The sequence below is a fragment of the Gossypium raimondii genome, chromosome 3 (assembly GCF_025698545.1).
Source record: "Gossypium raimondii isolate GPD5lz chromosome 3, ASM2569854v1, whole genome shotgun sequence".
NCBI lineage: Eukaryota > Viridiplantae > Streptophyta > Magnoliopsida > Malvales > Malvaceae > Gossypium > Gossypium raimondii.
In genome coordinates this window covers 13398670-13422502 of record NC_068567.1, presented here as the reverse complement: position 1 = coordinate 13422502, position 23833 = coordinate 13398670, and the positions used below count along the sequence as shown (strand labels likewise).

General features: G+C 33.2%; 1 protein-coding gene across 4 annotated transcripts; it reads right to left on the bottom strand.

The window, feature by feature from the left end:
• Nucleotides 1–3412: 3412 nt before the first annotated feature.
• Nucleotides 3413–22884, bottom strand: LOC105797242 (rho GTPase-activating protein REN1). 4 transcript variants are annotated; one of them, XR_008194294.1, is made up of 27 exons: nucleotides 22719–22884; nucleotides 22395–22454; nucleotides 21945–21986; nucleotides 21726–21803; nucleotides 21060–21096; nucleotides 20941–20979; nucleotides 20776–20852; nucleotides 19719–19789; nucleotides 19530–19608; nucleotides 18827–18971; nucleotides 18325–18444; nucleotides 17500–17577; nucleotides 17072–17127; nucleotides 16911–16980; nucleotides 16443–16527; nucleotides 15791–16034; nucleotides 14897–15121; nucleotides 14067–14285; nucleotides 13832–13881; nucleotides 13506–13566; nucleotides 13339–13422; nucleotides 12885–12998; nucleotides 12635–12798; nucleotides 10074–10189; nucleotides 6136–6256; nucleotides 4769–5695; nucleotides 3413–4361 (listed from the first exon to the last, which is right to left on the bottom strand). XR_008194294.1 is itself a non-coding variant. In XM_012627191.2 (24 exons), the coding sequence occupies exons 2-24, from the start codon at nucleotides 22431–22433 to the stop codon at nucleotides 6250–6252; spliced, it is 2184 nt and encodes a 727-aa protein (XP_012482645.1). In that variant the 5' UTR covers nucleotides 22434–22454; nucleotides 22719–22884; the 3' UTR covers nucleotides 5830–6249. The 4 variants fall into 4 exon arrangements, 1 of the variants encoding a protein (XP_012482645.1); XR_008194293.1 differs by lacking the exons at nucleotides 3413–4361; nucleotides 4769–5695 and having other exon boundaries at nucleotides 5830–6256; XM_012627191.2 differs by lacking the exons at nucleotides 3413–4361; nucleotides 4769–5695; nucleotides 10074–10189 and having other exon boundaries at nucleotides 5830–6256.
• Between the last annotated feature and the right edge of the window lie 949 nt (nucleotides 22885–23833).

The following is a 23833-nucleotide window of genomic DNA, read 5'->3' as shown; positions in this document are numbered from 1 at the left end:
ACGAACCGACTATGCAACCTTCCCAAAACATACAAAGCGGCCGCCTTTGCATACGTTGAAAAGCTTACTTCTTAAGGGACATGGACGGAAACGTCAGCCCCGTAGTGCGGAGAAACGATGAATACTCGTTGAGAAGGCTAAGTACAGATTTTAAGCCTCAAGAACTCTTTTGTGGATTTTTGACAACCTTCGGCTAGATGTGTTTAGTGGCTCATGGTTGTGGTAGAAAAAAATAAATAAAAATAAAGATTTTATTAAAAAGAAATATAAGAAGAACAAAAGCCTAAACTTTTGGGGAGAGAGTGTTTACAGAAAAATATAAGATGGCCTCCTGAGTCACTTCACCCCCTATTTATAGTGCTAGGGGAGATATTCTAATCCTACTTAAATTCCTAAAAGATAAATACATTTAATTGAAGATAAATAAAGATAAAATAAAATCCTAAAAATAATCCGTAATAATTATCTCAATATTAATTATCCTAATATAATTAAAATAGAGTTTAATAGAATAAAATCTCTTCTTTTTGCATTTCAACCATTGTGTCCTCCATGCTTGCACTTTTGGCACCAACTTTTCCTTGTGTCGCACATTGGTCCATTTTATCTCTAAATTCACGCTTTTGGCCCTTAATTTTACTTTTGCCTCAAATTTAGTCTCTATGAGATAAAAGATCATAAATAGCTCAAATTAGCAGGATCATACTCAGAATAAATACATAATTAATACATAAAAATACGTTATTCTAAAGTGTTATCAAATCCCCCTACTTAGCCCATGCTTGCCATCAAGTATGGTTCCTATTTACTGTGAAAGTTAGATTCTGCCATAAAAGAAATATCACTCCAAAATTTTATAAAAATCAGTAAAAATGCATATGAAAAATAAAGAAAATCATGAGCTTGCTTTAAGTAAAACAGAAAAAGTTTTCCAATTAATACACACAAAAATTAGAATCGACTTAAATTATTTAATGAAAATTAGGTAAATTACCAAACCTACCAAGACACCCTATTTGCTTCCTCCTTTAGTCCCCAAATTATTATAATTTTTTCTTCTTCTTTTTTTATTTACTATGCTTTAGGAATATACTGAACCTTTTGACGCGAAGAGAGATGACAAAGAGCACCCCACTCCTAAGTTACTCATTGACAGACTCTAATTTATTATAATTTTTCTTAAGAACACATCGAACCTTTTGACGCGAAGAGAGATGACAACCAAGCACCCCACCCCGATTACTCAGCCCAACATGTTCTTAAAAATTAATTCCGGTTAGCGGAGTTTTACCTAACACGTCACACAACCTTTTGACGCGAAATAGGATGACAACCCAAGCACCCTACCCCGATTACTTAGTTAGTCACGTTTTTAAGCTGCACTCATAACCACGGAAACATTAAACGACATTTTAATAATAACTTTTTTTTGTGAAGACTTTAGAGAAAAAATAATAATCAAGTGTCAAAAATAAGTTTCAGTAATTACCTTAATAATCATCAACATATTTTAGCATGCAAACATATTAAGTGTCCACTTTGTATTAAACTTGATCAATTTTACGAAAAGTAAGATAAAGTTAACTCTATAAATCACAATTATTTTTAGCCTAATAAGAATAAAACAGTGGAGATGGCATCAATTATGGAAAATTCGTAATTTTCTTAGAAAACAAGAATCATGCTTGTAGGTCAAACAGTAGGCAATTCTTGGTAAAAATCTTGGGCATGAAAAGAGGCAAGAGATTCCAAAAAAATAAATATGGACAAAATAAAGCCTCAAGCAGCAACAATAACCAAAATCACAGTAGAAAATGATAGTAATAACGAAGAGTACCTCCCCTACTGAAAGCACATTGTCCTCAATGTGGACGAAAAGAAATAAATAGGTATAAAAGTTTACAAAAACTCCCCGTGTTGTTACTGTCGATCGCAAATGATGGCAATGAGCTTGGTCAGTTGCTGGCCAAAGGTTTCAAGTCAGGCCTTAATGCTCTCTAAGCGTTGCTTAACGGTTTTCTTCGCATTTTCGCTCTGTTTTATCTAAGCAAAATAAGAAAAATTTATTAATATCCAAATAAGTAAAACAAAATAAAATAAAGTAATAAATAAAGTTAAAAAATAAAAATAAAAAATAAAAATTGGGTTGTCTTCCAACAAACGCTTGTTTAACGTCGTTAGCTCGACGCCGTTATTGGTTCTATGGTGGTTCCAAATGGATTTCTTTACCGTGTGAGCTTGAAAATTCTTATAAAACGGCTTCAACCGCTGGCCATTAACTACAAACCGCTTTCCAGATTCTTCACTCTCTATTTCAACCGCTTCATGTGTGAACACTTTAGTAACAATAAAAGGTCTTTACCATCGTGATCGAAGCTTACTTGGGAACACGGAGTTATAAAGTAAAATTTTTTGTCCTACCGAAAAATGCTTCTGAACTATTCTCTTATCGTGAAACAACTTTGTCTTGTCTTTATAAATGTGAGCATTCTCGTAGGCATCATTGCGAATTTCTTCTATCTCTTAGATGTCAATTTCCTAGCCTTTCCTGGGGGTTCTAACTCTAACTCTGGTGCCTGTATAACAGAATGTAGCAGTTTAGTATTTGGAGATAATAACTCATTAACAAATTCAAATTCATTAAGTTCAGAATTATCTCCATAAATTGACTCAAAATTCTCTTCCACCAAAGAGTCAATTATGTCGATACAATTTACGCTCAAGATTTTGCTTGGATGGCTAATGGCGTCGTAGACATTAAACTTTACGATCTCCCCATCAAACTCCATCGTGAGAGTTCCACTTTGAACATCAATTTTAGTATTAGCTGTACTAAGGAACGGTCGACCCAGTAGGAGATCTGAAGATCCAGGAGTGCTATCCTCCTCCATTTTGATCACATAAAAATCTGCAGGGAAAATAAGCTCGTTAACTTTTACCAGAACATCCTCAAGGACTCCTTCTGAATACACAACAGACCTGTCCGCCAATTGAATTATAACACCTATTTTTGTCAAAAAACCTGCGTTAAGTGATTCATAAATAGAATACGGCATTACATTTATAGAAGCCCCTAGATCACACATAGCCTTCTTAATTCCCAGATGGCCTATTTTGCATGGTATTGCAAACATGTCCCTATCCTTGCATTTTGCCGGCATTTTTCGCTGTAACACTGCGAATACATTCTCACCAACATTCACCCTTTCATTACCTGTTAATTTTCGCTTGGTGGTGCAAAGCTCTTTAAGAAATTTAGCATACCGCAGTATTTGCTTGATGGCGTCCAATAGCGGAATATTGATCTTAACATTCCTAAATGTTTCGAGGATTTCCTTATCCTCTTTACCTCTTCGACACTGATTGAATCGTTCTGGAAATGGAGGTTGAATTTTAGGCAATAGAGGCTTTGGTCGGACCTATTCGTCTTTCTCGAGTTTTTCCTGGGCAATTTCTTGGACAAGATTCCTATCAGGAATTGGTTCCAGTACCTTTCCGCTTCGCAACGTCACTGCATTTGCATTTTGTCTAGGGTTTGGTTATGTTTGTGATGGCAGCTTCCCTTGATAGGTCAATTTCTCGATCGATGTGGTCAACTCTCTGATGGACGCCTCAGTTTTCTGTTGGAAATCTTCATCTCTTTTTGGAAATTAAGAGTTTGCTGCTGAAAATCAAGAACATTAGCTGTTAACTTATTGACCATGGTTTCTAGAAAATTACCTGAACCTTGCAGTTGTTGCGAAAATCGATTATGGTATGGTTGGTTATTTCGTGGATTGGCCCCATAACTTAAGATAGGATGGTCCTGGGTTGTAGGTATTAGCATAGGGGTCGTACTGCCTTTGTGGTGGCCCAGGAAAATTTCCCACAGCATCCAGATGGGCCGTGGTATCATCATACAAATTGGGACATGCATCAGTTGCATGATCAGGTGTAGCACATATTCCGCATAATCGAGTTGTCTTCACTTTTTCTGCAATAAGAGAGTTCATCATATTAGACAGTCTATCAACTTTATCCTCTAAGGCTGAATTACTTAGCTGGTGAACCCTTCTAGGGGTTCAGTATTAGCTCGAAACTGCTGAGAATTTGCAGCCATCATGGAGATCAAGTCTCTCACTTGTTGGGGAGTCATGTTGACCAATGCTCCTCCACTAGCAGCGTCTACCATATTCATCTCCATGGGCTTCAAACCTTCGTAAAAGTATGGGAGGAGAGATTGCTCCGTTATACCATGTTATGGACAGCTTGCACAGAACTTCTTAAACCGTTCCCAATAATCGTAAAGGGACTCAGCTTCTTTTTGCCTTATTCCAACGATCTCTCTTCTTAGCCCAGCTGCTCGAGATGCAGGAAAAAATCTGTTCAAAAATAAGCGAGATAGATCAGCCCAAGTTGTAATAGATCCAGGGGGTAAATAAAATAATCATTCTTTAGTGGAATCTGCTAGGGAGAAAGGAAAAGCACGCAATTTAATCTGATCCTCAGTTACCCCCTGAGGTTTCATGCTAAGACAAACCATATGAAATTCTTTCAGATGTTTGTGAGGATTTTCATTTTGCAACCTACGATAAGTTGGTAGTAATTGGATTAAACTTGATTTCAACTCAAAATTAGTATCCATAGTAGGAAACGCGATGCACAATGGCGGTTGTTCTGTCGGAGCTTCAGCCAGTTGCTAAATCGTTTAAGCTATTTGTTGGTGTGCTAGATTTGGGTTTTCGTTAACCCTAGCGTTAAGCACTTCTTCTGGTGAGTCGACTCTTACCTTTTCGCTTTCAAGTGTTAGAGTAGGATTTTCGTTAACCCTAGACTCAGCTTCGTCGTCGACTTCGATTTCTGGCGGTGGGTTACTTTGAGTTCCAACCACCACTGGTTGCTTTTTCCGTAACTTTGTCTCCTTGCGATTGGCTCTAGCAGTCTTCTCAATTTCTGAATCGAACGCAAGAGTACCTGGAGCAGATCTGGTCATAAGAAACAAAAAAACCAGATTAGTACGTTGCCAGTCCCCGGCAACGGCGCCAAAATTTGATGCGGTCGTTGAAAGCACCAAAAATATCCTATCCCTAATAAATAATGAAAAAGAATAATAAAAGGGAAGTAGAGTCAAATCCTCAGGGACTGGACTTGCAAAATATCTTGTTCCGTGAAATCCTAGGCAGAATCTTACCCAAGAAAACTTGAGTGCCTGAAAAAAATAAAATAAAAAAATAATAGAATTAAATGTTTGGATTTGAAAACGAAAAATAAAATAAAAACAAATTTAAGAATATGGAATCAAAAATTAGAGAAATTAAAAATAGAGTTGAGAGAAAAGAAATTCTTATGGGAGATTTCAGCCTCCAGTTGTCTCGTTCCACCTTGGGTTCAATCCTCGGCTTTTAAATGATCCTTCCCAAATCGAATAAGCCAGTTATAGTGGAATAGGACGCCTACGACCACCAGCTCCAATGATTTAGACTTACGATATGGTGGAACCTTACTCTAGCCAATTATTGCTTCTGTGGAATCGTCTTATGCTAGATCAACGTTTCTCAATGACGAATCCCACGCCATTTTGTCTCTTTGGCTCGCCAACCTCTGACGCAGTAAGCTAACGAACCGACTGTGCAACCTTCCCAAAACATATAAAGCGACCGCCTTTGCATACGTTGAAAAGCTTACTTCTTAAGGGACATGGACGAAAACGTCAGCCCTGTAGTGCGGAGAAACAATGAATACTCGTTGAGAAGGCTAAATACGGATTCTAAGCCTCAAAAACTCTTTTGGGGATTTTTGACAACCTTCGGCTAGATGTGTTTAGTGGCTCATGGTTGTGGTAGAAAAAAATAAATAAAAAGAAAGATTTTATTAAAAAGAAATATGATAAGAACAAAAGCCTAAACTTTTGGGGAGAGAGTGTTTACAGAAAAATATAAGATGGCCTCCTGAGTCACTTCACCCCCTATTTATAGTGCTAGGGGAGATATTCTAATCCTACTTAAATTTCTAAAAGATAAATACATTTAATTGAAGATAAATAAAGATAAAATAAAATCCTAAAAATAATCCTTAATAATTATCTCAATATTAATTATCCTAATATAATTAAAATAGAGTTTAATAGAATAAAATCTTTTCTTTTTGCATTTCAACCTTTGTGTCCTCCATGCTTGCACTTTTGGCACCAACTTTTCCTTGTGTCGCACATTGGCCCATTTTATCTCTAAATTCACGCTTTTGGCCCTTAATTTTGCTTTTGCCTCAAATTTAGTCCCTATGAGATGAAAGATCATAAATAGCTCAAATTAACAGGATCATACTCAGAATAAATACATAATTAATACATAAAAATACGTTATTCTAGAGTGTTATGAATGTATATTCAAAAAAGAGAAATAAAAATTGAAAATATATATACATGCATCTAAAGAGGATGATATTATTTGAAGCATGAATAGTTGGCGAGTTAACATTTGCCAGACTCCAGATGTATTTCAATGTAAGCAAATTTAAACCACCGCAAGGATGACAAGTATTCAACTCATAAAGAGGCGGTAAACAAATGTTTTATACAAGTATCATACAGTACTGCATAGCAAAATTATAGGGATTTTTTATTATTAACCGCTAATAATTAAGGATTATAGAGTTATTTAGTTTGCTCTTCTTTTCCAATTGAAGGTGTACAAATTGCTTGCAACTCTTCTCAATGAATTCATTACAATATGAGAAATTCTTTACTAATCTTTCAATTTTTTCTACTGCCCATTCAGATTCTAACATGTTATCAAAGCTAAAATACTAGATTTATGAAAAATTTTTCAAGTTTCCGAAAATTTGGTACTCACACCTAAGCTTGTCTACTTACCTCATCGAACACACCATTAGAGTCACAGCACCATTGCCAACCTACCCTGCAAGTCTGAAAACCGTACAGTAAGCACGTGAGTCTTACGTGCCACCAATGTCTTCTGTGCACCTCTCTACGTGTCGGCGCAAGTTACACCGCCAGAATTTGGACTTCCAATCATCTCTATTGGCCTTATTGGAGTATTTTTGGCCTCCCTTTGCTTTTATTGACCTTGTTTGGTGTGGATAAAAGGGATTGCTTATCGGCTATTTGGATATTATTTTTCTCTTTTTTTTGAGTATTGTTTATTGATTTTGGGGTACTGTTCATTCCTTAATTTGTTGCGGAAAAACCCCTTTTGTTGCTTGGATATTTTTCTTTGCCTTTCTTAAAATGGCAATGACAAATAAAAGGACTGCTGCAGTTAGTTCATTTATTTTTGTAGACAGGTAGTGCTTTTAATGTCCACATTGATGCTAAAGCATGGATCATTGATTCTAGAGCGAAAAAACCTTTTTAACTACTCTCCATGCTAAATAAAAGATAGTGTCCAAATAGCAAATGGTTACTTACCTTCATAGATGGATCTGGTTCTCTTAACTATATTCTCAATATTTCACTATCTTCTATGCTTAATGTTCCTAAGTTTCCTGTCAACCTCTTATCAGTTAGTGCCATTAATAAAACTCTAAATTGAATTTTCCTCTGATCATTGTGTCTTTTATGACCTTTAAACGGGGAAGAGGATTGGCATTGGTAGAGTGCATGATAGCTTATAAATGTTGGAGGAGAATCAAGACTCTGTTCAGTGTCATGCCCTTTTTAGCAAAAATAAAGATGCTAAACAAGAAATAACACAGTGGCATAGACGGTTAGAGCATCCATCTTTTTATGCTCTAGAAAAACCATATACTAGTTTGTTTTCAAGAATTCAGTTTGATTCATTGGTTTGTGATGCATGTGAATATGCTAAACAAACCAAAGAATCTTACCCTTTGTAGAATGATAGAAGTACTATTCTTTTTATAATAATTCACTCTGATGTTCTAGTTGAATTATCTCATTACCTAGGCTAAAGTCAGTGTATCTAATAAGATAAAATATTCTTTCTTGTTCCCAATCTTTTCGGAAGATAATTAATACTCAATTTGACGTTAATGTGAAAATTTTGAGAACAGATAATGGCACAAAATACAACTTTAATGATTATTTGCAATCTTAAGGAATTATCCACCAAAGTACTTTCCCTGGCACTAGTACGCAAAATGGAGTGGCAAAAACAAATGAACACGAATTTGTTAGAAGTTGTCTACTCTTTGATATTCACAATGAATCTTTCAAAACCTTGCTAGGAGATGTAATTCTATCTGCCACATCTAATCAACAAAACGTCACCAAAAACACTTGGTTTTAAAAGTCCCTTAGAAGTTTTTAAGGAAAAAGGGATTATATTGTTCCTCCAAAGGTTTTTGTGGGTTTGCTTTGTTCACACTCAAAATGTCAAAAAGTTGGATCTATGAGTCCTAAAATGTATATTTTTCGAGTATTCTCTTACACAAAAGGGTTACAAGTGTTATCATCCTCCATCCAAAAGATACTTTGTCAACTTGGACATTACTTTCAAATAAGACTAACTTTATTTTGGCATAAACCAATCACCTCCTCAGGAGGAGAATGAAAAAGAAGAGATGATGCCCATGATGTCTAGTTTTGTTACTTTGGAAGGTTTCATTAAAAGAGAGAACATGTTCAAGGGGAGATTATGGGCGCTTGGATAGACTAGATTTGAGAACTTACTCAAGGAGAAAGAAGCTAGAAAAAGTAATCATGCATCCTACTCAACGCTAAGAATTTTCCTCTCTCGATGAGTCATCTAATGCTACCAATGATTTAGATTTACCCATAGCTCAAAGAAAAGGTGTCGACTCTTGCACTAAACATCGTAAATCTAACTTTATTTCCTATGGCTCATTGTCCTCTTCCTATAAAGCCTTTGTCTTGTCTCTGTCCTTTATGTATGTTCCATGAGATTAGAAGAAAGCTTTAAATAATCCAAGATGGAAGGAAGCTATGACTATGGAGATGAAAGCTTTGGCAAAAAATGATACTTGGGAACTAGTCATTCCACCATCAAGAAAGACGTTGATTGGTTGTAAACGAGTTTTCACTATAAAACACAATGTTGATGGTTTGCTTGAAAAGTTCAAAGTCAGATTGGTTGTTCAAGGGTTCAATCCAACTTATGGAGTGAACTATCAGAAAACATTTGCACCTGTTGCTAAGATGAATAAAATCATAATTTTGTTGTCCTATGCAGCCAACCTTGACTAGGAACTGCAACAATTAGATGTAAAAAAAATGTATTTCTACATGGAGACTTGGACGAATAAGTTTACATGAAAGTTCTTCTAGAATTTGATAATAGAAATACACAAGGGAAAATGTGTAGATTAAAGAAAGCTTTGCACGGGTTCAAATAGTCTCCCAAAGCATGGTTTGACAGATTCAACAAAGCCATTATCTCTTTTGGCTATCAACAAAACAATGCTAATCATTGTCTTTTCACACAACATCACAAGGGAGAAATCACTCTTCTTATAGTATATGTTGAGGACGCTGTAATGACCAGTGATGATAGAGAAGAAATGTCTTGACTAAAGAGACTGTTGGCTATGAAATTTGAAACTAAATATCTTGAAAAGTAGAAATACTTTCTGGCAATTGAAGTTGCCAAATCAAAGGGAATCTTCATTTCTCAGGGAAAAATGTAATCTAGATCTTTGGACGAAAATTAGTATGATGGGTGTAAACCAACAAAATCACCTATTGAGAGGAATCATAAGCTGCGAACAGAGATTGGAGAGTCAGTGAATAAGGAGAGATATCAAAGATTGATAGAGGGACTAACTTATTCCTAGCACATTAGATTGGACATAGCATATGCAGTTAGCTTGGTAAGTCAGTTCATGCATGATCCTAGAGAATCTCACACATAGGCTGCTTTATGCATTTTGCACTATCTAAAGCTTGCACTAGGAAAAGGTTTTCTTTTTCTAAACATGATCATCATATAGAAGTCTTTACAAATGCATATTGGGCAAGTTCTTTGGATGATAAGAGGTATACACTGTTGGGACCGCCGTTACGCCCCATGGCGTTGCGGAAAAAATATTCCGACGATTCACAGTCAAAAATCCATGTACGAGAAACAAATCGGGTTGAAATAGGGTTAAAAATATACCTTCTTTACTGAAAACGTTGAAAAGACGCTGCAAATTCGATGTCGATTCCAAGCCACAACGAAAATGTCCCGACCTCTACGTAATCCACCCCGTCAAAAACGAGCAACCACTTTCTCTTGAGCATTTCAGAGAAAATTAAAAACGGTTACTAGACCTTTTAAATTATTAAGTTGGTAACCTTAACACACTAAGGGATTATTATCATTTTATTCTCTTTAATATCACATATTAAAAAGAAAAATCAGGATTATTCTCTTATTAATAGAGAATGCAAATGAAAAGTTAGAGAGAAGAATTATATTCTTTCCAAAAGAATATAAAACTATTCCTTATTAATGGAAAGTTAAAAAATGAATTATATTTTTCTAAAATATTAATTTTCATATCTTTTATATTTTAACCGAAATTAATTAATATAACTGTTTATATTAATAAATTGATAAAATATATACAATTAATATTTTGTATGAATCAAATTCAAATATTAATTATATTCTTTCCAAAAGAATATTAATTTTCATTTTTATAATTAACTGCTTATATTAATAAATTCAGTAAAATATATAAAATTAATATTTTGTATGAATCAAGTTCATATATTAATTATATCTATATTCTCTATTTGTGTACAACAAGTTTGTACATAAAATGTGTTTAATATTTAACTATCAAATTAAATTAATTCAACAATTAATTTAATTCATGTGATAACTAAATAAAATACCAAATGTATTTGGATTCGATTCGTTTCAACTATAGAGTTAAATATTAATTATATTTTTCCAAAATAATATTAATTTTATGTTTTTATAATTAACTGTTTATATTAATAAATTCGGTAAAATATATAAAATTAATATTTTGTATGAATCAAGTTCATATATTAACTATATCTATATTTTCTATTTGTGTACAACAAGTTTGTACATAAATGTGTTTAATATTTAACTATCAAATTAAATTAATTCATAATTAATTTAATTCATGTGATAATTAAATAAAATGGATTCGGTTCGTTTCAACTATAAGCTGTGACCCTGTAGGCTATTGTAATGTTGGTAGTAATACTAGAACTTTTCTAACATTATAAACAATTAGGGCATCTAGCAACATTGCCACCTAAGTTAGAAAAAGTCATTATTCGACATAACCTTTCTGTAATAATCTTTTCATGTATTATATCATTTTATCCTTAATATCTAAATTGGACACAAGTAATGGAATAGTCACACTAGTATAGTTAAATCTCATATTTCTTGATTTTCTGAGCAGACTACAATAAACAAATAAGTGTGATATCTTATATCAACTTTTTCGAGTATAAACAAGCGTTTCTAGTGTCACTCCATCAAGAGGCCTAAAATATTACTCCCATTATGTAGGAGGGATAAATCCTATCTTGATCAACCATATCTCACTACATGGATTGTGATATATCCAACATAAATATTTATAATAGAACCTATTACGGTAGACATTTTGACTATATCAAAATATCGACTCACAATATTAGGACAATGATGATCTAAAATTTGAGGATCATATACATAATTATTACTATGAGTAATATTGTGACTTACATAATAATCCAAAAATATACTCATAACGGGTCAATCCAATATGTTCTCTAACACACTCATGTATTAATTTTAACATCCTTATGTCAATGACAATTCTTTGTCATCAATCAACTACATTAGTCTCAAAGCATTATTATTGTCCAAGCCCACAATAATACTTTGACTAAGGACCTTTTAAGAATAATCATATTTTCTTAAGATTTTATTACAATTCAATTTATTTATATACACAGAAAAAAAAACTGAAATAATAATGGCAATGCCTTGTATTAATAAACAAGATAAAACGAGTATATAATTGATTATTGGTCTTTGGGTATACTCTAACATACACCTGAGTATTACACCCTTGTGAGAGGAAATTTAGTCACCTAGAAAAGTAAAAACCAAAGTGTGGTTGCTTGATCAAGTGCAAAGACAAAATATAGAGTCAATTGCTCAAGGAGTTTGTGAGCTATTGTGGTTAAAAAACTTACTGGAGAAACTAAAATTATTAGAAGAAAACAAATTATCCTTGTACTGTGATAATAAAGTAGTCATTAGTATTGCTCAAAATCTAATTCAACATGATCGAACGTAACACATCGAGATTGATCAATATTTTATCAAAGAAAAAATGACTACTGGACCTTTAAAACTAGTTCATGTGACATCTGACAAACAATTAGCTAATATCTTCACCAAAGGATTCAACAAAAGAACTTATCATAATTTGGTTTGCAAGTTGAGAGTGTTAGCTAATTAATAGTAGTGCATGGCAAAATGATAGGGATTTTTTTATTATTAGCAGCTGATAATTAGGGATTATAGAGTTATTTGGTTTCTTTTTCTTTTCCGATTGGAGGTGTATCAATTGTTTGCAACTCTTCTTAATGAAATATATCAAAAAAGTGAGAAATTCTTTACTAATATTTCATTTTTCCCCTGCCCATTCAGTTTCTAACAATCATGATATTCCAAGACAGCCAAAGAAAGCTTACCTTTTTTCTTGATGATTTGGTTGATGCCGATTGGACCTATCATTCATGGAAACAGAATTTTGCTCAAGTAGTTGATTCAGCTGCATCCACAATTCATCAACCTTTTTGTTCAAATTGTTTATGTCTGCCTCTGCTTGAGCTATGTCCTTAATATCTGCCTTTATCTTTATCATTATCAGAAGTTAAAAAAAGATTGATGCAAAATAAAAATTTAGATATACTAGTTAAATCTGAGTAAGCCATTGGCTACCTTTTCATCAACCGTATTTGGGAGAGTTACAGTTCCTTGAGAAGGGGTAAGTCCAGCTTCCAGAGCTGTCCTCTTATCTCTTTCCCTATGCAACTCTTCCTCTAGTCTTGACACCTATAAGTACAATCAAGAGGAAATCAAGACTGCACTATTATCATAAGACTAACATAGTATCAACAATAAAACTCATTATCTTTGTGCAAGTAATGGATAACACAAGGAAAAAAATAAACAATGATGACTTATATGCTTCAAATGCACCAAAATTTGAGCTTGTTTTAACCATGCGCAAAAGATTTGATATTTAAGAGGAAACAAAGAAATGCTTAAGGGAATATGTTGCCTTTAATACTTTTTTAAATATCAAAGTAAGCATCTTTACTGTTTCAGATACATAGCCTAACATAACTCCTGAAACAAAAGTGAAAAAAAATAAATCTCCTCGCAAACATACATCATTCTGAAGAGCTTGACAATGCCCATGCAGTGTCTTCTTTTGCTTTTCCAAGCAGGCTCCATAAACCAGATTACCTTCAATCTGTACTGCAAAGATGACTTGTCATGAAAAATCTCCAAACAAGTTGAGATAATAATAATTAGAAAAGGTGAATTTGGCTGAACCTCTTCTGTGTGTCCCCTTTCCAAGTCAGATTTTTCAGCCTTGATCCTCTCTATTTCAGCCCTAAATTGGGTCAAAATTAAGTAAAAGAAATAGAGTTATTATCTATTAAAATAACAAATTTCTGAATCTAAATTGTTGCCTTTTCCATTTTGGCTTAAAAAATTATGTTATGCAAAGCATAGATTGCTTCATCTTAAGCACAAAAGAAGACTTTAAAAGGTGCTTGGAACTTTAAGTGGGTATTGGGTCCTCTGTGGTATACACAAGAATATCCAGGAAAATGTATGCAAAACTTCTTTATACAGATCAAGGGAACATCACTTACTCTTCTTTAGAAGGAAAATGAACAGGTTCCATAGAAAGCTTCTTCTTTGCCTGGACAAACAAACCAGAAAAACTAAACAAATAGTTGTTACAAGATTATAAACATATAGACCAACTTGAGAAATTCTAAGTTAGTAATAGAATGAATGCTTGGAAATACTTATTAGCTAAGAGAGAAAGTCAAACGAAGTAGGCCAAAATGGAATGCATTATAAATAAAGAAAATTAACACTTACAATTGCCCATCCCCAAACAGTGGGACGCTTAGCTCTATGGCCAAATTCAGCAAACATATTGGCCTCTATTACTGAACTCTTGTTACTTTGATTATCCTCACTCCTTTGTAAATCATTTTCAGACAGGGAAGAGTGAAGTGAACTTGAAAGCTTCTTGGTGGCTTTTAAATCACCATCAGCTATAGAGGGCTCAGAACTAGAGCTCAAATAATCAGAATCCTGCAATTTTATTTTTCATTTCATATAGGTGTATAGTATGTCATCTTTTCATTATTAATGTATTTCTATTTTCACCTTATTTATGTTAAACTAAAATGATTCTCAAAATCTAAACCTAGGGACCACAGAATGTAACAACATATGGCTATACTAAAGTAAAATGCCTTTACCTATCAAAAACAACAAAGGAGAACAAATCATTATTCCTATAAGGTGAAGAGAGAGAACTATATATTTGATTCCAATATATGATGCTACAAATTTTATTGCAATGCATTCTTTCTCAGCAATAAATCAAGTTCAAATTATGAAGGTACATGCTAAGGGGAAAACAAATAAAGAGATGAAAATAAAATAAACCTTGAGTTGCTAGGTGGTGACAGAGGGAGCATAACAAACTACAAAAACATTAAAGTATGTGGTATGAGAAAACAGATCCGAAAATCCATGAGTTCAGCGTATTTCTTGCATTAGAGAAAGGTAAATGAAATTTGGCAGTGAAAGCTTTTAACTGTTCCAACTTGTGTATTAAGTCTGTTACTTCCACCATCTTTAAAGTTTATGAACAAAATACAATCCAAATGCCATTCTAAGAAGGTAGAGGAACAAGCCTTATCGTCATCCAGATCATTGTTAATAGAGTGACCGCTCTTACTGCCTGTTCCACTTGCTACATAGTCACTATCGCAGTATGCATTAGACCCAGATGTTGCATCATTACAGTCATCATCAGCTGCCTCTTCACTTTCACTTTCACTTTCACTTTCACTTTCACTTTCACTTTCACTTCCACTCTCTTCCGTTCCATAGTATAAATTGGGGGGAACATATCCTTCCTGCCAACAAAATGTTGAGCTATAATCATAATTTAAAAACTAAATCCAAAGCAAAGTAATAAAAATTGGACCTTGGAAAAAGAAAGCATGTTGTTAGTAGGAAAACGTTAATCAATATCTAATGGCACAAATTAAGGTGATATTTAAGGGAAAATTATGAAATTAATGCATTTTCTGCTATTGAATTTAGTGAAAACAGTGCATTAAATGCAAAAAACTTTCATTAACTAGTAATTTAACTACATTTAACCAGTGCATATAGGCACACATTAGCTAGACCCTTGTTAATTAAGTATTCAAGTAATTAAGCTATGATGGATCTCACATTTATTTGCTTACATTCTCAGAAAGAATGCAGACTAATTGTTGAAGTATAGATGAATCAATAAAAGGATACAATAACTCATACTCAAATTCCACAGTTTGACAGTCATAATTTATTCATTAGATTCTGTACCAATAATAGCACATACGCATAAGGACAAACAAATTTTGACTTAATAATCAAGTTTCCTCAGAAAGAACAAATAGAAAATAGAACATATCACTTGTGAGCTAAAGATAGAGCATTACAGCTCATAAATTTTGAGTACATACTTGTCTGTACAGTGACTACACAAAGTCATATCAAAAGTAGTTGTGAAAAAGAAGACAAGAAATATTGCTTACCCCAAATATTTTATCATATTCTTCGAGTAATGTTATAACAATGGCTTGAGCATGATTGGCTGCAGCAGCTGCTCGCAGCAGTTGAATTGAACTATCATCACCCGCGTTAAAATCGTTTTCAATCTCACAGTCACCAGATACAAGGGGGCGAAGAATCAAGGGTGCCATGCATGCTGCCACAGCTGAAGAGCTCATCCGATTTAAAGTTTTATTAGAAGCCACAGCTCGCATCATCATTAGAATTCTGAAGGAAAGTAACATAAAAATGATAAGTATGGAAAAAGGCAAGTAGAAGCCAAGACAGCAAAAACTGGGAAGTCGTTTTTTAATTGTGAAGGTAAGATTGAATCCCATTATTTTTCCAAGATGTATGTACCTACAAGAAGAAAAGGAGTCTAGAGGTATTTCATCCATGGTTTTTCAACAACAATCAACTGAGTACTGAAAACTACTAGAAAGTTAAGAGATAGCTATCATTTACATCTGTAATATACAAATATTCTTATCTTAACCACCAAATGGGATTACAACTCTCTTTTCATTGAATCCACAATGCTTAAGAAATAATATACAAATTTCATGTCAAATATAACTTGTACCATGAAAAGCATACTACTTAGAAAGGCAAAGAGTGAAGTGATGATTCAACTACCTCTGTAGTAGGCGACGGTTTGGCTCAGGAAACGCGTCCAATACTGCTTCACGCATAGTGTTGACTCTATCACCACCCAGAGTTCCTAATTATTTTATGATGTTCAAAAACAACAAAAGAAAATGTCCAAAATTCATACAGATAGGTAAATCATCCGACACATGATGTCATAGAGCTCTTGATCCTGGACAATTCCACTACATCCCTTAGGGAGCTAACCAATTGAGAATAGAGAATGCAAGAACTTCACCCATAGATGCTTAAAACAGGAATGTAAGAAGATGAAATTCCTATTTTAGTTAGATTATTGAATAATAAAGCACATCATATTGAAGTCCAATAGGGATGATCCAACACATTTCACATTAAAGTTAGAAGCATCAAGAATCCAATTCTAGTAAAGTTTTTATGAACTCAATTTACTACAAGGTAAGATAGAGAAAAAAAAACACTTCAATGAAAACTTACGATATGCTTCTAGTAGCGCATTGCAGCATGAAGCAGGGACAGGACATGATGGCAACTCTCGAATGACATACTGGAAAATGGAATGAAGAAAACTATACACTCTTAGGACCAATATATGCTATAACTTAATGAAAGATCCTGAGGAAACTAATAAGGCATACCTTGATACAATCAGCAATGACATGTGGATCCTCCTCAGGAGAGAACTCAGTTTTTCCTGCATAAAAGAATATGACCTAAAAAGTTACAAGAAGACCGAACAAGTACTGTGATGTTGAATTCAAAGTAGCATTAGCTTTTTGCTTTCCCTATTCAATTCCTTGGATGTATAATTAAAATTTAAGTTTAACAAAGGTAGTTGATAGCATTATTTGCCTTAGAACATTAAGCATTGAATGTGAAAATCCACAGAAATTGTAAGAAAAAAACAATGAAGCTATGGTATTGAATGTGAAATTCCACATCAAGTATTGATAGCATTAGTTGATAGCATTATTTGCCTTGAGCAGCTATGGTAGTTGTAACCAATATAAAAAAAATAAAAGTACAACAATGAAGATAGTCGAGGACAGAGTGTGTCTAAACAAACCCTTTTCATATTCCTGAATTCGACACTTAACATCTTCAACGTCAGCAGCTAGTCGTAAGACCCCTTCTGCTTTGGTTCCTGTTAAATAATTTTAACATGATAAAAAAATAGGCCAAAAGAATATGAATACCAAATTACTTAAATCACTGAACAACGTAGAAAATTCATGAAAAAATATAAAGGGAAGTTTAGATGCTATAATATTCTTGGAGCAGCTCTTTTGTTACTGCTACTGATTTTTTGTTATGTGGCTTTGCATGTAAGATCACAGCCATCTTTTCTTCTTCTGTTCTTGTTTCACAGCAACTTCAGAATGTCATCATCCAAGGGTCTGGAATTCGTAGAGGGACCAGAGACTAGTCCTTTGAATTGCAATGGGTCATCCATAATCTTGATCGCAAGTCCCTAGCTACCAATATTCTTAAACTAGTGCGGATAACTCATATATCCTTTATTTAGAAAGAAGGGGATCAGCATAGTGTTGTATTCAACAGACTTGATTTTATTGTTACTTTAATTAGGGAGTTTGTTTAGCTTAAGATTGACAATTCCCCTAAATTAGTCATCACCCCAAGGAATTAGAAATTGTTGTAGCTTTGGGGTTTGAATTGTGTCCTTTTTCTTTGTTTGGGTTGTTACTTGCGTGAACAACTGATGTTTTATCTTGCTTCTTTGATGATCCAAATAAGGTGAGTGAATAAAAATACATGCGCATAGATTCACTAGTCTATATAAGGATTAGTCAGTTACCCATCATATGCAACTAAAACTTTAGCATAATACTTAAATGAGACCATGACAATTAATTTAACAAAAAAAGCTCACCATGCTCTTCTATAAATCTTAGAGCCTTCTCCAAAAATGTTGGAGCTCCGTCAACATCTTCTAGTGCAAGTAAAATTGGTTTGCCTAAGACAGTAGATCTCACAGGCTGCTTATTGTTCACTACAAAGAGAAAGAGAAGCAACAATACCTCAAATGAGTAAAAATAAATCAAAACAGCCCACAAAGTTAGAAATTTGGTAACTTGGAACATTCAAGAAAGAACTCAACAGGCTTGTAAAAAAACATAACAGAGTGAACAAATAAAGAAAAATAAGAAGAAAAGAGCGCAAAGTGAAACAAGAATAGGAGGAATAGACAACTAAGGCTCCCAATTTGTAACATGCATAAAGTTTTCTGCTTATATTACATCATAAAAATGAACTTATAAAGTATGCACTATTTTTGGTGTTTTAATTAGGAGTATAGATAAGAATTACGAACTAGAATAAAAATTAGTGCAATGTTTCACCACAGTCAAGAAGACATGGCTGCATAACCTTACCTGGGTCCTTAGAACCATTAACTGCGTTTGCTTTTTCATTCCCCAAGATGTCATTTTTCCCCAACACATGAGGAGAACTTGGTGCTTGTGACAAGGCATTCTCAAATGCAGCCTTCCACTCATACAAATCCTCTGAACTTTCAGCCTGCAACACCAACAAAAGAAACCATAATGTCATCTGATTTTCAATTTGATTAAGCATTGAATTCTCCCATAATATCAGATAAACACATAATCGATGTTTTCTCTCTGTATTTCTGCCTTCAAAATCAGTGATGTGGCCAAACCAATTCCTTAATAATATGTTTCTCAGGATAAAAGAATGCTATCACTTATCAGCTAGGAATAAACATTAACTTCAATAAAAACTAGACACCAAGGATGAAATTTTCATTCTGGTAACACCTGGTATCAGTTGCTCAGTAACAAGGTGTTCTGCTTTTCAATGAAACTTATTGCTGGTTAGATGCATCTGGTCATCTTTGGATATAAGATCTTTTACTATTTTGGCAGAATCTTAATGTTTGATGTTGTTCAAACAGAAAGCTAACAACTATTTATCAAACTTAGGAACATATAGAACTAAAGAATCATGGATCTAAAAACCCATTGCAGCTAAACGATTTAGTAGAAAATATGATACAAAACGGAAAAAGATATAAGCATGGGAGAATTATATAGATGGTTAATAGGGAGGAAGCACCTTAAGTGTGAACGTCCGTCCATCTTGACCATCTTGAAATAGTACAGTTAAGAGTTTTTTATCAGCTTTGACAACCACACTAGAAATTTTGAAAGGTTCCATGAGTTAGTAACACTTTCAACTTTTGTAATATTTGCAACTTGAAGAAAAGATTAAGAACTGACAATCTATTCAGAAAAGCAAGCCTACCTGCCTGAATTGTTGAGATCAATACCACCAAGAATTAAATTCACTTCATTTTCCTTTTGAGGAATGGCACTCTAAGAAGTAAAATGATATCACATTACTTGTTTAAAATCTTAAGTATAAAAAATGCGGCAAGAGAAAAAGATATGATCCAGGCATGGTATGTGAAGAGAAGAGAACAAGATACCACCAAGATAATAATATCTAACCAATAAATATCAATCCATATAGAATTTTACTTTTGCCTCAGGGACTGCGCACTGGAGTTCTTCCCCAATATCCAAACCCAAATCCTTTCCTCAACCCAAGCAATATTAAATCATTTTTCTATTTTATTCTTTGAGATGAAGCTCCCAAATATCACACCCTTTAGAACAGGCCCCATATGTGTTATAGTGCAACTAAATAAAGTTTCACCCAATTACATATAGGGGGTCCATCTCTCGCTTTAAGGGTCACTCTGCTGGAGAATCGAAGAACCAGCGAATGGACTGATATCAAACTATAATACCACAGTTGTCAAATTAAGCAATGTTTATTAACAACCCACTCTTTTTTTAATCTAAACAACAACTTTTACTATAATAAATAAGTAAATCTCTACAGATTGCTAATGGGTCACTCTAGAACATTCATTTCTCCTTGATTTAGAACAATACTAATTACTTAATTTTTTTGTCATGTTTCCCAGTTTCCTTGGGCTTAAATTTGTTTGTCCGGACAACCTAAAAACTGTAAAACCAGTAACAAGACCGCTGCATCTGAGACAAAATTTGCATTTTCACTCACCTTTTTGATTGAGAGAACTAGTAAACATAAAAGACAATTGTAACAAACAAGCATCGCCCCTGGCCATGAAGACCTTAAAATCTTATAGTGAGGAAAACAACATCACTTTGATTGACCTCGTATCACTTCACTGTTTATTTTTTTTATTTTTAAAGTCGTATTATAGTTTGTTTAGGATCATTAAATTCTGCCAAGAAAACAATGTAATAACGGATGAACAATCACATACATCATGTTTAGGCTGACAATCAGATAGGTTCCAAATACTTACAGGATCACTTTTGAAGAAAACTAACGAAGTTTGTGTCAAAATAAACCACCTTTTCTTCCATGATGTCCATCCAATTCCTGTAATCAAAGGAAAAATAGGGAAAAGGCAATAAAAAAAATAACCCAGAGGAATCCAAGCCCCAGGACTCTGATTTTCAGCATGAACCTCGTAATGTATATTTTTCTGGTAAAATGTGAGTACAAGCTGTGATTCACAAAATGAAAGTCAAATGAGCAACTGAATTAAATTGGGAAGTGTAATAAAACCAAGCAAAATAAACAAACCTTTGGTAGATAAAAAAAGTGGCCCACTCTTTAAAACCTGCAAGGAAGTTTTAAACCTTAAAAAGCATTAACTTCTACAACTTCATAAATTGCATGCTTAATAGAAACAGTGAATGCAGAACAATGTAAGCAATGGTCTCAGGAAGGTAAAATCTAGCAATGGACTTAAAATACAGAACAATTCATTCTTTAGCATTCAAATTCCTCATGGTAACTTAAGAGTTTAAATTTAAGCTTATTGTGGTCAGTAACAGCTACAATATGCTTCATATTATCCAACGAGAATAACTGCTATATAGGAAACCTTTCCATAAAATGGTCCAAAAGGTTTAATTGAAATCCAAATCACATAAGATGTAGACAAATGGTAGACAAAAATGATTGTAAACACGACCTCGATGATGATAAAGATGTATGTAGCTATATTACTATGGCTCATCATTTTTTTCTAGAAGTACCCGTGTCCTTGAGTTCATGAGTATAGAGATACGGCTTTCCAAATACAACTTAGAAAAAAAATTGAACATTCCCGAATAAGGCATGTATGCATGTCTGATACTCACATTCAAATAAGATAATATAGGGATTAATGGAATTCAATCAACAACTCAAATTTAGAATATTACAAAACGATTAAAAGAGAGGGAGAAAGAGAGAGAAGTTTACCGAGTTTCTAACACGAGATTTTGGAGTTGGTGGAGCCTGTGGAAGAGGACCAGGAGAAGCCACAACTGCAGCATCTCCCTTGAGAGAAAACAAAATGATTTTCAGCACAAAACCTCCTTCAAAAATCAGAATCTAAGTTTTTCTTTTTCCTTTTGTTCACTGAATATTTAAATCCTTTACTTCAAAATAATCAGAAAAGAAGGCAAGACTGATTTACACCTGATGTCTTTTAGAGGGCTCATCCTTTTTGAAAACCATCCTCTGCAGACAATGAGAAATTAAACAGAATTTCAGTCCAAACTTTCCATAAAACTATTATGAGAACCGAAAAGTAATAATAAAATAATCCACATTAAAAACAACAATGTAAAACTCCTACTATTAAACCACAACATTTTTTTTTTCTTTTTTGTTTTCTGAACATCACACACACTTCTAAAAACAAATAGAAAACTAACACAACAAAAATGAAAAAAAAAATCATCAAAACCTGTTTCACTTGAAATGGCTCTTCCTTTTTGCTAGGAATTTCTGATCACAAAATTATTTAAAAAAAAAAAAAGCAATTCTTCCTCTCTCTTTTTTTCTGCTTCTGAATATCAAAGGCTTCTAGAAACGAGCTAGAAATTTAATGCAATAAAAACAAATTCGAGATAGATTGATCAAAACCTGTTGTTTCTGAGATGATTCATTCTTTTTGGTAGCCATGTTCCTTTAATCACTCAAAATCTGAAAAAGAAAATCTCAACCGAGTCACAAAATCAAAGGATCAACAGCCTCCGCGCAAACCTTGCAATATTCATTTTCAACAATGCCACTTATTTGCAACATTTAGACAAACAAAAAATGTTTCAAAGCTCAAACCAAAATAACACAAAACATTTAAAAAGAAGATTAAAATTTTTTTACGTGAATTTGAAACGTAAATTGAGGAAAATGGATAAAGGAAAAAGAAAAAAAAGTTAAGGAAGAGGCGTAAAGATAAGAACAAACATGATTTTCCTGTTTTATTTTTCTTCTTTGTTTGTTTTGCTTGTGAAAGTGATTTGGCTCGGAATTCTTCGATCGACGGAAACACCGTTTCGTCAAAGAAACGGAAAAGCCTAAAAGCGCTCCCTTCAATGAAAGCGGGGAATTGTGCGGCAGTTGTACACGTCACCCCTGTTCTTTAGCGCTTTTTAAACTTTCTTTTGCCTCAAAAAAAAAAGGTTTTTTTTCTTAGAGGGAAACGACACTCCCTTGTAATTTTTCCCGGTGATTAAAATTTTGATTGGAATTAAAAAAATCGAAAAAATTTTAAATTTTAAATTAATTAAATTAAGTTATTCAAGTTATTCAAATCAAATGAAATAAATAATTTGAGTAGAAACTCGAATAATAAATTGGTATAATTACTCTTTTGGTCCCTATCAAGTTTGAAAATGAGTAAATTAATTTCTCTCTCAACAAGAATTACAAAATAATTCAAAATAATTTTAAAACTTCAAAATAATTTTTAAATTCAAAATATTTATATAAATTTCAAAATTTATATTTTAAAAATTCAAAAAATCTAAAAATATATAAAAATTATTAATGATTCAAGTTTATGATACTAGTATCCTTTTATTATTTTGATTTGAAAAGGTTTTCAAATATATATGGTTTCAAATTTATGTACTCTAATATTAAATTAGTTATACTGTAACAAGATTTTAATTTAATATGTTTAATTTAACTCAAACAATTTCACCCGATTCGACTCGACTCGACTCGAATTTCATTTCACTCGATTCGAAAAAATTTCAAATCAAGTTAGGAGGATAAATGGCACTCCTAGAAATATAACAATGGTGTTGTTTTTTAATATAAATTACTGAATTTTTATATAATGTGTGATATAATAATATTGTTTTTTTAGTATAAATTACTGATTTTTTATATAATGTGTGATTTTTTATTTAAAAATATATATCTGGGCATATTACAAATTTATACTTTTATTCTTCAATTTTAATAAATCAATATAAATAAATTATGCTATGTTTGATTACTAGTATAATAACATGAAGAAAAAACTTATTTAACGCATATGTTTTAAAATAATTAGATATAAAATAAAGAATAAT

Bases quoted from the DNA above. Each gene is read 5' to 3' on its own strand.
- LOC105797242 (XM_012627191.2), bottom strand. From the start codon at position 22,433: ATGGCTACCAAAAAGAATGAATCATCTCAGAAACAACAG. The intron at 17,128-17,499 runs GTTTGTTTAGAC...TCTTTTATGCAG, and splicing joins AATTCAGGAATATGAAAAGG to GAAAAACTGAGTTCTCTCCT. The intron at 13,423-13,505 runs GTTCAGCCAAAT...TTTGCAGTACAG, and splicing joins AAAGGGGACACACAGAAGAG to ATTGAAGGTAATCTGGTTTA.